The 17456-nt window shown below is 50.5% G+C and overlaps 1 protein-coding gene across 1 annotated transcript in view; it reads right to left on the bottom strand.

Moving 5' to 3' along the window:
- Positions 1–26: 26 nt before the first annotated feature.
- The window catches only part of AFAP1L2 (actin filament associated protein 1-like 2), a gene marked incomplete at both ends in the record, with an annotated part of 25858 nt that continues 8428 nt past the window's right edge, over positions 27–17456 (bottom strand). Inside the window, 14 exons of the mRNA XM_009588203.1 lie at positions 27–208; positions 599–766; positions 994–1168; positions 1259–1498; positions 1672–1695; positions 2212–2320; positions 2921–3066; positions 4765–4976; positions 5629–5733; positions 6964–7048; positions 7803–7892; positions 8485–8664; positions 9238–9443; positions 15510–15600. Coding sequence (XP_009586498.1) covers positions 27–208; positions 599–766; positions 994–1168; positions 1259–1498; positions 1672–1695; positions 2212–2320; positions 2921–3066; positions 4765–4976; positions 5629–5733; positions 6964–7048; positions 7803–7892; positions 8485–8664; positions 9238–9443; positions 15510–15600 — 2013 coding nt within the window. The remainder of the gene's footprint in view (positions 209–598; positions 767–993; positions 1169–1258; positions 1499–1671; positions 1696–2211; positions 2321–2920; positions 3067–4764; positions 4977–5628; positions 5734–6963; positions 7049–7802; positions 7893–8484; positions 8665–9237; positions 9444–15509; positions 15601–17456) is intronic.

The following is a 17456-nucleotide window of genomic DNA, read 5'->3' as shown; positions in this document are numbered from 1 at the left end:
GCATCCCAGGGGTGCCCCCCACGTACCCGGGGGGCTGCATTCTCCAGGTGCGTTGTGTCCACAGCAGTGCCCAGTGTCACAGGGCCGGACTCTGCCTTCTTCAGGTTTTCCTTCACCTCCACCAGGCTCAGCTCCAGGTCCACCCTCCGGCTCTCCTTCCTTTTGCACTCTTCTTCTATCTCCTTCAGCCTCTGCTCCAGGATCTTGTCTGCAAAGAGAGGGATTGCTCGGTGCGGGCCGGTTCCTGGGTAGCCACTGCAGAGCTGGGGTGGACACCAGGCACTGGTGGGAGCTCTACATGGCACCTCCTCAGCACACAGCTCTGGGAGGCTGCAGGGGACTTAAGGAGCTCATGAGGGAAGCAGGGACTGAAGCATGTATTACTCCTGTACATTTTCCTTATGTCTTGCCCCAAAGGGGCCGTGACAGAGTGAGCTCTTGCTCTTACGTGATTTAGGCTACGTGCTTTGTCTCAGAGTGCCAGGTCTTCCCACTGCTGGAGGTGCAAAACCCCTTTGGTCCCAGGTGGGCTAGGTTTATCACCCTCTCCTTCCCCACCTTGGCTCATTTCCATGCATCGCCTCTTGCCCCGCTCTACCTGTGCTGCCTGCAAGCATTTCCTTCAGCTCCCGCCTCTCCTTGCGCAGCTGGGTGAGCTGAGCCCGGATTTCATCCTTCTCCTTCTCCAGCCGCTCCTTCTCCTCTGTAAACCGCTTCACTTCCGCCTCCGTCCTGTTCTTGCCCAGCTTGGTTTCCACTGCTGCTGCTGGAAACACAACCCACCAAAACAAGCTCAGCCAGGGAAAAAGTGGGAGGGAAAATGTTTTCAGGAGCTTGGAAACAAAATGGATGGGGCTTAGAAAGGTCACCAACCAGGAGATGCATCACAAAGCTACCATCGAGCAGGGCAAAACTCACGCCTGGAGCACCACCTCTCCTCGAGCCCCTGCAGCAGCAGGCACCCACTGGGCACCCATTGCAGAGCCCACTCACCTGGCAGCGGCAGCTTGGGCCGGGGCACGGGCACCAGCTGGGGACTGCCCGCCGTCACTGTGCCCACCGGCAGCTCAGGGGCTGGCTGGGGGAAGGCGATGTTCTGCTGCTGCGCCTGGATTTTGATGGCAGGCATCCGTGGTGCCTCGTCGGGCTCTGGCTTCTCTGGGTGTTTCTGGAGGGGGAATGATGAAGTGGGATGATGTGGTGGGGGGAACTGTCTCACTGATTAAGCCTGGCCCCACACCATGGTTTAGGGCAGTACCTGCTCCGAGGTCTCCATTGCCTTACTACAGGGCTCAGCTTCCTTAGGCACGAGGGCTGTCTCGGCTGTGCTCTCCGCTGCATTCTTGTTGGCAGCCCTTTCTAAAGACGGTGAGCTGAGGGGTGAAGGCTGGCATGACTTCTTGCTAGCACAGTGTAGGAAGGACTTCACTGGGGTGAGATCCAGGTATACTCTGTCTTGGTCTCCCTCCAATTTGCTCTCACTCTTGGGTACTTCTTCCTGCAAAACAAGAATGTTCCCCTGAAAAGGGACCATCTGCTGCAGCCAGCAGTACAGGAAACATCTCACTGCAGAGCAGCAGCATCTCAGGCAATCTGGAGTATTTTCCATAAACCTCAGAGGAACTAAAACCCCATTCTCTAAGTCATTCCATACAGGGCTTTTTGGTGTACTGAAGGAAAGGCCTCTCCTGCTTTCTTTCAACAGGTCTTTCCAATGGTAGCAGCAGCCCCATGCAAGGATGTCACACTGTTGTACATCTAGCAACCCCTGCCAGATTCTTTGCCTTTCCCAGGATAAGAGTCCCATCCCCAGCATGGCCCATCTTTCTTGTCCTTACACACAGGACTTGCTCTCACAGGCATCAAAAAAGAATTTTGATAGACCGGGCTCCAAACAACCCACTATCTATCACCAAATAATCCATGCTGTTTGCTGACGGAAACTGTGGGATTTTATCCCAGCTGCCTGAGGATCCCTACAGCACCTTGCTGGAAACCTCTCTCCCATTCCTTAGCGACTCCTTTCCAGCACCCACTTCTGCCCCCTTGCAAAAGCCTGGATTTCCGCAGGGGCTGGGCATCCCCTTTGCTGCAGTTTGAAAACCCTCCCCCTTCACTGCCGGAGACTCCCCCCGGCCAGATGTTTGCCCACGGTCTCTGCAGAGCTGGCTGCAGCGGGGCAGCTGCCTGCGGCACCGGGCATCTTACCGCAGGCAAGCCTGGCAAATCCACGTCGTCGTACAGCTCCTCCTGCTGCATCCTGCCCTTTGGCAGGTTGTCGATATAGGCGTTGGGCTCAGAGTACTTCCTCTGCATTAAGCTGTGAACAGGCAGTGAGACATCCCATCAGGAGGGATTGGTCTCGCTGCGCGGCCGCGCTGTGCTGCATTTTGGGGCATCTGAACACAGTGGTCCTGGGGTCTGGGCAGGGCCATGCGGCCAGACGCAGGAGATGAGAAGGTAGAGCCACACAGCAATGTGGTCACTGTTCCCACTGCCCATTAAGCAGCACCCACCACAGTGGGGGTACATCTCCCCCGAGGTCTATCCTTTCTTGCAGAGCCCTCGGGCACAGCACCACAGCAGCACAACCCCTGCCCCAGTGGCACGGTGAACCGCGTGGCTGGGTGCCCATGGCCCTGCACCCCCCAGCCAAGCCCAGCCCACTGACCTGCCTTTGCAAAAGCCACCTGGGCACGTGCCCCTAGCCCCATGGCAAGCTGCAGCTCAGGTTAGATGTGTCATGGTGGGACAATGACAAGTGCTCTCCTGTCCCGCACTGAGCTTCCAAAGAAAGCGACTGAGCTGCAGCCGTGAATTTATCACCTATTCCCATGGCAGCCAACCTCCCGCAACCCCCTGCTCCGGCTTGCTTCCCCTCCACCAGTCCCTGCACCCCCATGCATTACCACTGACGTACAAGAAGGAGTTCTTTGCGGCGCTCACAATGCAGGAAACCCGGTCAGCATCCACGTAATCGTAGGTAAATTCCTCTGGGTCTGTTTTCGAACCTGATTCCGACAAGAGGAGGCCCAGCCAGTGGCCCATTTCGTCCGAGGACTTCGCCTACAAGGTGATCAGACAGCTAGTACAGGTTGCAAGAACAGTTTCTCTGCACTCCCCAGGCTAATGCAGGCTTAGCCTTGGCTAAGTATGCTGGCAGCCTTCTGGGCTTGCAAGGGGAAAGATGAACGGCTGGGTATTTACATTAAACCTGAGACCACGTTAAAAGAAGAAAGAAGTCCTGCTCTGCATATGGACTGATTCGCAAATTTGGAAGATATATGAATGCAGCTCTTTACTTAACTCCTTCCTAAAATTTCTAGTGAGTCTGCATTTTCCTTTCAATGATGATCAACTCAGCTGCCTACAAGAGTAAGAGAAGTCTCTGGGGCTGGAGATGCTGGCGGGAAGCCGGCTTTGGCAAGGAAAGCATGCGGGTTTTATTTTGCACCAGCAGAGCGCAGCAATGGGACTGCCAAACACAGACGTGCAACAAGACCCCAACACATCAGGAGCCTGCAAGTTCCTTATGCCAGAGCCCAAACCCCTTCCAGGGCTGTTTGCACAGGGGAGAGGGGAAGGGAAGAGTTTAAAGTGGGCTCAGGGAACATCAAAGAGAGCCCCTCACTTTAACCAAATTCCCAGCTGCAGTGAACAGCCTGACATTTTGCAAAATGAAGAGTTAAATATGGTGCCTTGAAGTCAGCTCTAGCAAATAGCCACATACGCTTCCTGGTAGTGGGGGATTTTCTACCTGAAGCAAGAAGCGGGCTGATGCAGCCATCTTTTGTTTTGATGTGAGGAGTTAGAGCAGTAAGCACAAAGTAAAATTCAGGGCAAGTGAATCCCAAACTGGAAAGTATATTTTAAGCTTTCAATCTGTTTTATTTAGCAGAGACTTCAGTCCCTGGGAAGCCCGCCAGCCAGCCAGTCTGTACATGGAATCTGACATCCCAACAAAATACAGATTCTCCCATTCACAAAGTGTAAATTTTCCCAGCACCTCTTCTTCACATCTGTAATTAGGCAAAATTTCTTAGACACAGACATACCCTGAATCAGAAGCTAAACAAAAACACCTTCAAACTTCATGGCAGGCCCTCGAAGTCAGTTGTTTAGCTATAAATATTCCACCCACTGGAAAAATACAGGAAATTGCTCACATTGTCCACCTCCTACTATAATCACGCTGTCGTCAGAGAGAACTAAGATTAGAGATAAACAGTCCTGGATGTAGGCAAAGGAAAGTAACAGATGGAGATGAATTCACTTGCACTTTCAGGGGCAGATTGTGATCAGTTTACTTGGGATGCATGATCCATGGCTTTGGGACTTTCTGTTTTCAGAAGATGAAGTTCTCTGTTCCTCCTAACCACAGACTTAAATCCCTGAAGTGGCATTACTCTCATCTAACATTAACCATCTGAAATGCACCTCATATAACTTAATTATCCAAGGTTATCCTATAGTCAGTGGAGAGAGATGGGCACCTCCAGAGGACCCTTCATCCCATCCTAAGATGAGTGCCTAAGATGAAGGCTGAATGGTCCTCTGGAGGCGCCAGCATCAGACACAGCCTGGATTACCAGCTAGGTGGGACAACTTCTAGGTGACCACAGGCAGATGAGCCAAAGTCCCACGCTTTGGGTTCTGTTTTGCTGGATTGAGGGTTCCTCTGGAGGACCTCACTGGCATTTAGGCCTACTAAGACACCCAAGCTGATGAGTTAAAGCAGAGCTTTCTTGGAGATATACACCCTACCTCCAGAATGACCCGTTCTTCCCCGTTGTGCAGGATGCGGAAGGAGTAGAGATGATCAGGGCTTGGCTCTGGGATAATTTCACAACCTGCCAAACTCAGGGGCTGCTGAGCCAGTTTGCTTCGGTTCTTGTCCTGGTAGAAATGGAGGTGACCGTCTTTTATCTGACACCAACGGGACTTCCACTGGCTGTTCACTAGCACATTCAGGTAACCTGCAAGCAAGCACAGGTTACTTAAGCACATTTTCCACGCTACGCGGAGAGGAATCTAAACTCATTTGTGTGCGTGGGGATGTCTGATGGGTAAGTTCCGAGATCACCACACAACACAAAGCCACAGGCAAAGACAAAGAGCAAAAGCACAAAGACAAGTGTCTTATCTGTACGAAACAGGGTGAAAAGGGTAAAAGTCTGTTCAAAATGAGACCCTTGAAATTCAGGTTAGATTTGGAGCAGCCAGTTGGCTGCAGATGGTTGCACAAAGTTGGTCCCAGATGGTGAATACCAGCTGACCCACACAACTCTCTCCCTGCTGACTCCCACACCCTGGGCTGATGCCCAGGAAAAGCAGCACAGATGTCCTCTGCATGCATGTCTGGTATTACCTGCCCTTCCTCTTGGGTCACCCTGAGAGCTATTGCCCACCCTTGTAAGCCACAGAGTCACCCTAACGTGTAAGAGGCACTACAATCTGCATGGGTTTACTGGCACGGACCAAGCAGACTGTGGCCTCTTTGCCTCCCGCAGCACGACAGCCTGGCACATGTGCGTTTGAGGAGGATGATGCCTGGTGCTCATCCTGCCCCGCACACCTAGATCCAGCCCTGAGACAAGTCCCTGCAGAGGGGCTCACGCTGCCACTTACTTGAAGTCTCCAGGGATCTCTCTGGGCTATCCAGGGAACTGGATTTTTTCCTCCCGAGGTTCATGAGGTTGCTCAGTTTCAGGCCAGTTGTGCCCTTCTTCTTAACTACCGGAAAAGAAAAAGACACGTGTGGCTTTCCCAACTCACAGCCATACACACAGCCTGCTGTCCCAGCTGGGTGTCCTGCCCTAAAGCTGCCTGCGCTGCTGTCCTGCACCCAACAGCGCTGCGGCACACACGTCCCTTGCAGAGGGCAAACCTGTGACTCGGGGACAGGCTGTAATAGTCCAAAGCCCAGGGAGATGATGAGCAAGATGGCACCAGTAATCTCAGTTAAGTGATTTTCCGAAGATACTTAATTTATATTGCTTGGCTAGTTCTGACCAAACGCCAGTCGCTGCAGGGCTGTGGGAAGGCTGTTTGCACAGGTCTTGCTGTGCAGATGCCAACCTCCCTTCGCTTTCTTACACTACAAAGAATTGAATTAAAAACATTACCCATAAATATTTACTGCATTCAATTCTTTTCCTTTCTAAAAGAGGGACTGAAGGCGGGGAGGGGGAAAAGCTTATAACCAAAGAGCCTCTTTTGCATTTTTCTACCGAGCACATCAGTCAGTGCGTGAATATGGCTGTGTAATCATCGGGTAATCCTGGTAAGAAATCAAGCTGGATGTTTTTAGACCAGATTTTCATTCCCGCTATCATAACAAAATGATGAAGTCCTAGTGCAGAGGGACTCGGCAGCCAAGCTCCATCTGTTGGGCGACTCCAGTGAGTCCTCAGCATGGATTTCTCTTTCTCTCTCTTCAATATATAGATGGTCCCACCATCCTTCTAATAGACCATCTCCTCTTTTAATGTACTTACCTGCCCCATCTTATAGATGGAAAATGCAGCGTAAAGCCCAGAGTCGGCTGCCCTAGTGTGAAGGTGTAACTCTTCCACTGGAGACAGCTCAGCATTTCACACAGGTACCCCAAGTTTCTCTGCAGACATCTCTGGGGAAAGTCTAGGTTGCATTTATGCCATCTCAAACTGTCCCAAAGTGACTTGCCCAGAGTCATGCAGGATCTCTGCAGTAGGGCAGGTATCACACCCAGGTTTCTCAAGCCCTATCCTAACTCCGGACCTGCTGAGAAATCCCAACATCCACCTATCACTTCATTATGGAAAAAAGCACTGAAATCAAATTCACAGGCACCGAATTCACACGCAGCTTTCACCCTGCATCAGGTCAGTTTGAGGTGGCAGTGGCAGGAGAAGCTACAGAAACCCTCGCCACATGGAGGGTCGATGGCCCAGTTTCCCTGTCATTCCCAGGGTGAGATTTTACCATCTTTTGTCTCGGCTGTCTCTGGGTGGCCATCCGTGCTGCTCCCGCTCTCGGAGGCTGCAGAGTACCTCTCAGATACCTCCACCTGTCAACAAGCACCAGACACAAGCTCCGCAGATGCACATGACCCACTCCTCCAGCCAGCACCCGCCGCGAGTGCCTTTTTCCCTCCTCCTAAATTACGAGGTCCCACCCTTTCCGTTGCAGATGCTTTCACTCAGACATCTCCCACTCGCCCACTCACGCTGTGCCCTCCCCATTGCTTCTGAGCCCAGCATGGGCAGATCCAGCACATGAACTGCCACGGCTGCAGTCGCCTCTGAGGTGACTCTGTGGTCTCCTGCCCTGCAGCCTGGCTGGTGGGGGCATTTACCAGTCCCTGTAGGAGGGCATGGGCAGAGGAACTGGCCAGTGCCCAAACAGGTCCATTTTGGACTTATGAAGATTTCTTTCTCCTCTCACTGTTTTGGAACAAGCTGCCCCCAGGGGAGTGTCACCTAAACTTGGACTAGAGACTGGCCCAAGCCCTGGCATCCAAGGGTCTATGTCCCTTCCAAAGCTCTTGGTGAGCACAACTGTCCCGTTGGATGAGATAGTGGCTGTACGGAGGAGAGCCCAATGCCGAGTCAGTTTTGGGGGAAAGATGTAGCAACAAAATTAAGATTGCAAAGGAAAATTAAGATTGTTCCAATAATGCTCCTTTTCAGCAGAACAGGGGCCTGGTTACACTCGTATCAGTCTTTGCTCAGATAAAATTACTGCACCTACAACTATTATTTATTAAAGGAACAGGGTGGAAAAGCCTGAGTGTTAGTTCTCTCTGTAGAGACAAGGTGTACCTTTGGGTAACTGAGACGCTGCGAATCCGGGATGTACTGGTTGCCTTCACTGCCTCCTTCGCACAGCAGACCGCTGGTCTCCTGGATTACCTGTGCAGAAGGGGAAGCCATAGCCTGGTGAGAGAGCTGCAGTAACGGGATCAATACTTCTCCCCCACAGAGGACAGGCAAAACCACAGCAGCCTGGGAGACCCACGGTTTACGCTCCCTGTGACCCTGGGGACTTCCCTGGTGTTGCAGCAGGCGGCCAGCAGAAACTGCCGGACCCAAGTCAGCCGGGGAGAGGCTGCCAGCAAAGGCAGCCCCGGCGCCTCACAGCCCTGCTGCTGCCCCGGGCTCCACGAAGGCTCCTTCTTCTGCTGCCATCTCAGGGAAAGGGCCACATCTCCCCCTGTCCTCAGCCAACTCATGTTGGGCACCCAACATCCAGACATCCCTCCTGCCGCAGCAGCTGGGCTGGGAGGTCCCTCTGCGGCCTCCCGCACGCAGAAGGCGGCAGGGAGCTGCAGGAAGAAGCTATCCCGGGACGTGAAAATGAAGTGGTGTATTTGTATACGGGCTTGCAGTGAGGAAGGGAGCCAAAGCACACAAGGACAGGACTGAAATAAGATATGGTCTCCCCACAAAGCCAGGGTAGAAGCATGGGAGCACCAGCGGGGCAAGCCCCAAAGACGCCACTGACCCTGAGCCACTGCTCTGCCTGGTCTTTACTCTGCAGCCCCAGCACAATGACATCGGCGTTCATGGGGATGATCTTCAGCTTGTGCTCTTTCTTCCTCACTTGCTTTTCCTTGTGAATGACAGTGCAGCCCAGCAAATTCACGTCGAGCTGAGGGCTGTGGTCTTTGGAGCTCTTGTAGCACTGGGGAAAGAAGATGGGAGGGCAGGTAAGAGGCTGAGGAGCAGCATTCCCTCTCACTTGCTGGCGTGAACACAACCTTAGAAGTGGCTCAGTGCAACCACATGCATTAAGTGCACCGAACACAGGAAGGTCCTACAAGGCTGTGATGCCTACACAGACTACACACAGGACATCTCTATACGTATAGAGATACACATACATCTATGTACATGCATATGCAGTCTGAAATATCTCTCAGATACTGGTAGAGGATCAAGTATGTGGTTAGCCAGTGGGATAAGCATCCCTTCTGTTTAACCACCTCAAAAAGTTTCCCAAAAAGCATCTCTAGGCGTTTTTGAGAGTTTGGGATTTTGGCCTCAAATGTGCCCTTGTGCCTCCCTCAGCAGTCCCATGCTCACATCCCTTCTGAAAATGGAATGAGATCCCCAAATCTCTGGGACACGTTTTTTGAAGCATTGCTTCTAGAGGTACTTTGTTTTCGCCCGCTAGTTAACATGGCCTGAGGCACCATTTCCCTCCCCAGCTCCTGGAAATAGGTTGTTTTAGGCAGAGAGTGGAGGATGTACCCACCAGCAACCTGGTGTCCTTGATAACACACAGCTGTTTTGCCCACTGTCCCAGCCACTTCTTTCTCCACAGGAATGCACAGATGCGGGCATCCTTCATCAGCTCAATGGTGGCCTCTGTGGACGGCCACTGATGGGTTGCTGACTTGCCTTTGCTGCTCTCTTCTTCATCATAAGATTCATAGGAGCTACTAACAGCTTCACCATCTTCTATAACAAAGCAAAGCTCTATCATTAAATACATTTCTAGGACAACTGTGAGCCTATTGCTTGCCTCAGCCATGCTCACACATGCAAAAGCTTCCAGCGCAGGGACATGTCTTTTGAGGCTCTCCTACAGGAGGATAATCAATAGGAAAACAACCCTCATAGATCCTTTTTTCTTTCTAGCCCAATATTAATCTTATTGCAATGTTTTGTGCCTCAATAGTCTCAGTTAGCAAACACTCAAAAGACACTTCTCAGTTGACCACAAATTCGAGAACATTCCCTTAGACATTTTCTGATGTTTGCTGCTTTTTTTCCCCAAAAGATGCTTTTTCTACTTTCCGCTTCAAGCCAAACACTCACAATTTTTAAGGCAACAGCAAGCTACATCAGCCCTTGTCCTCTGAATATCGGAAGTAAAAATGGTATTTGCGAGGCCATGCAGGAAGCAATGATCTACTGTACTTGAGACGTCATTCCACTTTCCCTTTCTGGGCTAACAGGTCTCTCTCTCTATTCAGCATCTAAGGGACAGCAAGGGGCTTTGAAGTAATACATTGCTGCAGCAGCAAAAATTAGTCATAAGTGGCAGCTGTAAATAATAGTAATCACATTTTTCATGTTCATTCTTAAATGGATTGCTATGTTATTAAGATGAGTTGGGATTTTCAATACCCAGCTCTAATGTATTGTAGGTTATTGGAGTTTTCAGCTGATAAGAACAGCTGGTCATTGGTACCAGACCCATCAGAAACAATGAAAATGTTCCCACTGACTGCAGGGGAATTTGCAATGCTCTGCTGGCGTTAACAGTACGGCTGTGATTCGCAAGGTAAGCTCACATAGCAAGATGGTAAGATTTGGGCAGCATCTGTGCAGGGGTTTGCATTCTCGTCCTACCGAACAGCACGGAGGAATATCATTAAGTTTCTCTCACCAGACTTTAATCTAATTTTGATTCTCATCAAATCTTAATATCCACATGAAAGTAACATTATCAGATTGGTGCAAAATAAAGAGAGGAAAAGCAGCCAGAAAAGAAAAGGAAAAAAAAGCATTAGGAGCTTCACTAAAGAACATTTCTTAAGTTGGGTTTATTTGTTCTTAAGATAAAAGGAGCTGAGATGCAGTAACAAAGCTTCAGCCTTACCCCCAGTGAAATCTCACTCTGTAACATCCCTCAAGTGATCAAAGCAGCACCAATTAAACAGACTTATTAAAAAGCAAATAATCACTTTCAAAGTCTCTGAATGGTGCTGACAGCACACTACTGGCTCTCCATCTCCATACCCTCAATGTATTGGACTGTCCAATTTATGGGAGAACATTACCCCCCAATGCATTATCACTATGCAGACCTTGTCCACAGGCATCCTGGGCAGAAATTCAGATGGAGTAAAAGTTGAGGTTTCTCATCCCTAGAAATACCAAGCAGCTGAACCTCTGCACTGCAGAGACCCTTCCTTATGCAGCAGCAGCAAGGATGCCTAAGGGAACCTCATCTTCTAAATCTCCCTCCTTATCAACATGGGGCTACCGCTAACTGCCCCTTTGGCCTCTTTTGGATGTCTCTGGTGCCCCTCACCTAGGCATTAGGTCTCGGGCTGCCACCTTGTTCCTGGGGGAATAACACTTTTCTTCCAAGCTCTCAGTGGGAGCCCTGGTTTCTCTTTTGTGCATCAACCACAACCACAAGTGCCTCATGAGATAAGCTCTTCTCTTCTTGAAGAGCTGCAGCCGTTGCTGGCCCGGTGACGCTGCTACAGCCTCATGATGGAAAGGCGTTTTCCATGCTGTGTAGTTGACAAACTGGGACAAACCTTGCTCAGGTGACTTGAGACAACGCTGTCATCACTACTAAGGCTCACTCAATCCCAAGTCACACAGCTCAGGCACTTCAGTACAAAGCCTCCATTTCCATCTACTGGCAGTTTCAACTAAGACCACAGTTTTATCCTCTCATTGCCGTGACGTCAGTGGCAGCCATGTTCTTGGAGGTCATTATCTAATCTACCTCTGCTTTCCTGTTTGTCCTCCCACGACCTCCCAGGGAGCTAAATCAATACCATGGTGCGGGAAGCTCCAACCATCTCGTACGCCAGAGCTGCCTCTGTAGAGCAGAGCGCCTTCAACATTCGCTGAACGGCTACTTGTCAATACAGCCAGCATTACCACCTATCAGCTCCACACCAGTGGTCAGAACCAGGGGAATAAAGGCTAGGGAAGTTCTCTTCATTGTCATCTTGAGCACAGGGAAACGCGCACAAAAATGCTGCCTTGTGTATCCAGCATGAGGAGAGAGAGGGGAGAGGTAGTTACCCTCCATGCATGTAATGGTGTAATGGGCAATACCAGGAGGAGATACCTCGTCATCTTTGCTAAAACAGAGGGGTTTTTTTTAAAAAAGAAAAAAAAAAAAAAAAAGGCACTTCAGGTTTGGAAAGCATGCCATACCCATCGTTATTGTGGCATAAATAACGCCCTCAGTAACCTGCAACCCTGGCCTGGGTCCAGCCGCAGCAAGCCTACCAAAAAGACCTGCACAGTCAAAAGGAAAGAGAAAGGGAGACAAAGAGAGAAAGCCACAGATAAGCAAATACGGAGAACAAGGATGTCAGTCCGGCTCAGCCCCACGCTCCCCGCTTGGCCGGTGAGGCTGCCCCGTCCCTGCTGCCAACGGAAGAGCACACTGTATGGTGAGACTTCAAACAAGGACAATGTTTCCAACCCATCCCCTCAAACATGGCAATTCCCTTTAAAACAGAATCATCGTCATCATAATTAAAATCAGCCAGGGCAGATGAGCTGTTTCAGCCAGAATAATTATTGCTCAGTTGGCAGTCACATTGCCCCTTGCCTTTTCACTCTGTTTCTTATCACACCCTTCAATTATGCAAATGCAGAGGAGGACAATAACGGTTTAACACATTTCAGCCCAGGAGGAAAGGGAAGCAGCAGCATTTGCTGGAGCTGTAAAATGAAAGGCAGAGGCGTCCCCAGCGGAGAGGCGGGAATACTGCTGATGAAAGAGGGACCCCGAGACCCAGGGGTCTCACCCGCCCGCTTCACTTTAATTAATTCACCCATGGTTTGTTACAGTGCCTCGCAGTCCCACCTCTGATGCTGCACGAATCCTCTATCTCCTCAGCCCATCTGGAGGCTTGCTTTGATGTCCTTTCTTGGCACTGCACCCGCTAATTTTAGAGATGTTCCTATTTTTGTTTGATTTCACTACGCCCATTTGTTTGGAGATGCATGGTTGTCTTCCAAGGCTCGCGCTGTAATTCTGTCAGAAACACCACCAGCAGCTCCCCGCACCGCCGGCCCCTTCCCTACCTGGCTTGTGGGGAGAGGGGGGTGAGCACAGAGGCTTGGGGGGTTACTGGGGTCAGGCTTTAGCATCTTTGGCCAGGGCAAACCCATGCATATCCAGACTGTTCTTAAGCAATAGCAGTCACACCAAGGTCTCAAGGCAGTTGCTAGCCATGAGCATCCCTCCACGTAGGACAGGTACAGGGTACCATCACCATCTGATAAGGCGAGAGGGGAAAAAGGATGGGGAGCCCAGTTTTGTACTTGTTGAACCAACAGGCAGGACCGAGACCTGCAGGTTTGCCCCATGTGCCATGGGATTTGGAGCCTGATCTCTTGAGGCAAACCAGGGCACCAGCAGCTTCCCAGCATCGCTGCCTGACCTACCCTCTGCATGGCGTGCCGCCCTTCACCCTCTCCCAAGCCCCCCACAGCCTCCTCCTGCCACATACCTGCTGCTCCACATCTCCCCCTGCTCCTCCTTCCTGCTCACCCCAGGGCACCACCTCAAACACGAGGTTGCCAAAAAGCACAGAGATTCTCGGTGACACGATGCCGCCTTCCTTCTCACACAAACCACCTTAAAAGCCATCGGCATTATAGCACACCGGGTGGTTTGTGTAGAAGAAGGGACCTGCCGGGGCCTGCAGAGGGGACCGGCGGTTGAGCAGTCACAGGAGGGAAAGGCACCACACACCTCGCCGGCGAGGGACTGCCTGGGCTTGCACGTCCCATCTCTGCTCGCTTCACGGGCTCCTATCTCCGCTTACGGCTGCAATACTGCTCGGTAAAACACCGAGCCCGCTGGTCAAACAGCTATTCACAGCGGCCACAGACTGCCCCATTTTGACAGTGCTCCCATCGTATCGGGTTTTTCTCTCTTTTTTCGACCGTGCTTGCAGGGCTCTGATCTCTCGCTTCCTCAGGCATCTGACCGGCCTGGATTTCAGTGGAAGGTGGGTGTAATTTGCATCTTTGAGCAGCAGGTTACCAAGGAAAAGCAGAGGTTTAAGCTGGGTGTGTGCTTATCACACCTACCAGACAAGGCTCTGAACGCAATGCGAGTTTATGGAGCTGCCTGGATAACATAACCCGGGTTTCCCAGCACACAGATCCATGGCCAAGCTCCAGCTAATCCGGTGTATGTCTTTACATGCCATGGCTCTTAGCGTGTTATCCTCTTTCCCAATGCGCAGCAGGGAAAAAAAAAGTCCATTTATCTTACAGTGCAGGCAACTGGAAACCCCCTGCGGGGACAAGGCTGCAGCGGCTGCAGGAGGGCTTCACGCCCCCGCACCCCACTTGTCACAGCCCTGCCCGCAGCCAAACAACCCAGAGTGTTTCGGCAAAACCGAGCTGGCACCTAACTACACGTGGCAGAGCTGGGGGGCCTCCCCTCCGCACTAAATGGCACATTTCACCTCGGCCACTATGAACCTGCACCTTTTCCCACCCGAGCTGAGCGCGATCTTCCCATTCACTGCTGTAATGAAGTTGCAGTCAAAATGGGATGGTTCAGAGAAACAAAGATCTTTCTAAATGTCCCTTTTCTATTTAGCGCTGTAAATCCTACGCCTTCAGGAGAACAGCGACCCACACCGAGCTACGAGCTGTCCAGGTGTGCAAGGTGCACACACGCGGTGAGGGCTGTTCAGATACACCGACCCCCGGCCACTTCAGGCAGTGGCACCACCGGCTCTTCCCTGCCAGGGAGCTTCAAAGCCCAGGAGTGCACAGTGGGGCTGGAGAGGACCCCGCTTCTCTCACGAACAGCTCAGATTCAACAGCCAAGGGTTTAGATCCAAATCTTTTACCCTTAACTCTCACTTCTCTGCTTGCCTCAACTCTCCCCACACAGCTCTGCCCCACGCCATGTACATCATTGCACCCCACTCTGCTGCAGCCGAGTCTGATGAGCAGAGATCTGCTCCTGCAGCAGAGCGATATAATCTCTGTCATTTGGGCTTAAATGGATTATAAAGCGATGACAAGATCAGCTCTGCTACCAGATCAGAGGAAGGTAATGTCTCACGAAGGGTGTTCACCGAAAGAAGGATGCAGGAATACATCTTAAAAAGTGAGAATCTGGGAGCTCAGCCTGCGTGCAGCAGCCTCCTCCAGAAGGGGTGCGGAGCCCACGGGTGACAGGTATCGGTGGCACGGCTGAGGATGTTGCTGGGAGGTGCCGACCCAGGCGGCGAGCGAGTGTGTGCAGAGGAAACCCACACACTGTCCCCTCACATGAAGTGGGGCTTTTTAATCAAGTTTACAGATGGCTAACTGCCACAAGAGACGTAGCTGAATAAATAGACAATTATGAAAATGGTTATCGCATCTAACAGACTAACAGTCATGGATTTTGAGCCCCAAAGGGACAACTAGAGCACTAGGACATGAATGCAAGCCACCACAGCTTCACCACTCACTCCTTAATAGAAATCTGCATTTGACTACAGCCTATCTTCCAGAAAAACATCAAGACAAAGAGAACCCACAATGGTTTATAATATTTTACAGTGATGTTATATTAACCCAGGCATACTACCTATTTCTACAGGAAAGTTAAAATTTGAGTAATTCAGTAGCCTTTTCTTTCCAAATAGCATTAGATCTGCAATATCAAGTGTGAGCAGCATCAGAAAACAGATTTATCATACAAGCTTTAAGAAATGTCTGCACTTTCGTTTACTTGTTCTCATAAACCTCAAGTTCTCCATCTCCCACATGAAACCCCCCAGAGAGTTAGCTGTGATATACCATTTACAGAGACATCATATGGCTCAGCCTCTTCATAATATCCCTCTGGGGATTCCAGCTTTGGGACCGGAGGTTGTTTTGTTTCAGGAATCTGCAGAATAAATAAATAAAAGAAGCATGATTTAAGGTAAAAACAGATACTTGAAAACAACAAGGGCATCCTTTTTATTAGGACTAAAGTGCATCCTCGTGGATGAGACCTTTTAGATGTGTACACCAGGGTTTGCACGTAAACTGGTTGAGATGACAGGGAAGAAAGAGACTGCTGAGGGTTTTCAGTGTACAGTTAGCTCAAATATAAAGGATTTCTTTGAAATTACTGTATAATTGTGTCACAAATATTATTTTCTTTAATTTTGCTGAAAGCCCTGCGAAGATCAACTCATGCGTTTCCTCAAAAGCAGCAATTCCAACCCATTGGCCTTATCGTGAACTGCGACTTCTGCCTGCTGCACTGATCCCCCCCAAGCTGCTCATCGTAACTGGGGATGATCCTCTGTGCTATCGATTATCTTAACAGGGAACCAGAAGGGCAGACATTTGGTGCAATCCTGGCTTTACACTGAAAAGCGTAGCCTGAGCAGTTGCTGGTCGTGTCTCCCAGTCTCTGACTGATAGCAAACCAACAGCTAAAAATCTCTGCTTTAGGAACTATATCAGGAATCTTTAATTGTGCTCTGAGCAAAAAAAATGAAGGAAATGGATAAACAACACTGATGGAAAATAAGCCTTTGAAAGGAGTCCAAGTGTTGGAAAATCCCTGTGGTGCCTGCCAAACCCCTCCCTAAACACAAGCAAGGGCTGGCAGGAAAAGCAGTGCCTTGATCCTTTAGAAATACCAACACATGAGAAAAAAAACAAAAGGGAAGCTAAGAAACAAACTTTTTACTTTTCAAGTAATTCACATGGCTGTTGAACGTGAGACAGCGGAGCTGGAGAACACAGTAGGATAAGTGTACAGCTTATGCTCTTCCCAAAATATGTGGCATCCCATCTCCTATCATGATCTGATGGTAGTGTCCCCAGTGAGGTGTCCCCTCTCCTCACCCAGGCCAAACCACCCCTGGTCATCTAACAACGGTATGCTCCGTCTCACACCGCTTAACCAGCTTCTGACTGAGACCTGTGCAAATCTGGGATAGGGTGTTCAGTGGGTGCAGGGCTAAAGCCCCACTCCTCCCAGGAGGACAGGCAGAAGAGCAGGTCTCTCTCTGCAGAGACAGCAATGTTGAAGGTCATGGATCATGCATGATCCTTCATGCCAGCCCACGTGATTGCTCCTGGTGGCCTGGAGAAGAGGAGCCAGCTGGGCACCAGCACTGCAGAGCAGTCTAAGGTAGGACCCTGTTGTGGTTTAACCTGGTCAGGTCAGGCCAGCATCATCAAATGCAGGTTCAAAGCTGTCCATGCTGCCCTGGATATTTCCACCAACAGAAGTAGAAAGGAACCTTTGAAGGAAAAGATGTTCTGGCCAGTAACTGCCCACAAAGGGGATGCCGCTGAGCCTGTGGGAGCTAGGTACCCTGACCGTGCTGGCCAAAATCACGTCTCTGCTCCCACATGGGCAAGCTGCACATGGCTCTGCCAACTTCACAAAATTCTCAAGAGTCTTGGATGAAAACTCCTTCCTACGTGGGTCTGCCAGACGCTGTAAGCAGACTCAGAGCCACGTAGGACAAACTGCTGGAAAATAATTGCCTCCAAACACTTAAAGGTTTAGGAACTTGTCCTAATGTGTTAAATTAAAGAAATAAAAACAAACCCAGCCACTCCAAAGCTTTACTTAATCCCTTCCCTGGCCAGGGAATCTGTCTGCAATTGCCATCTGTGGTGGCCTCCTGCGTGTTGCCAGCTCACATTGTGCTACGACCATAAACAAATTGCCTACACAAAGAAACGCTGTGGGTTTATTTGACACTGTCCCACAAGTGTCAGGGAAGGAGGTGG

Source organism: Fulmarus glacialis, unplaced genomic scaffold, assembly GCF_000690835.1.
Source record: "Fulmarus glacialis isolate BGI_N327 unplaced genomic scaffold, ASM69083v1 scaffold4082, whole genome shotgun sequence".
Lineage (NCBI taxonomy): Eukaryota > Metazoa > Chordata > Aves > Procellariiformes > Procellariidae > Fulmarus > Fulmarus glacialis.
This window is presented reverse-complemented; position numbering and strand designations above follow the sequence as displayed.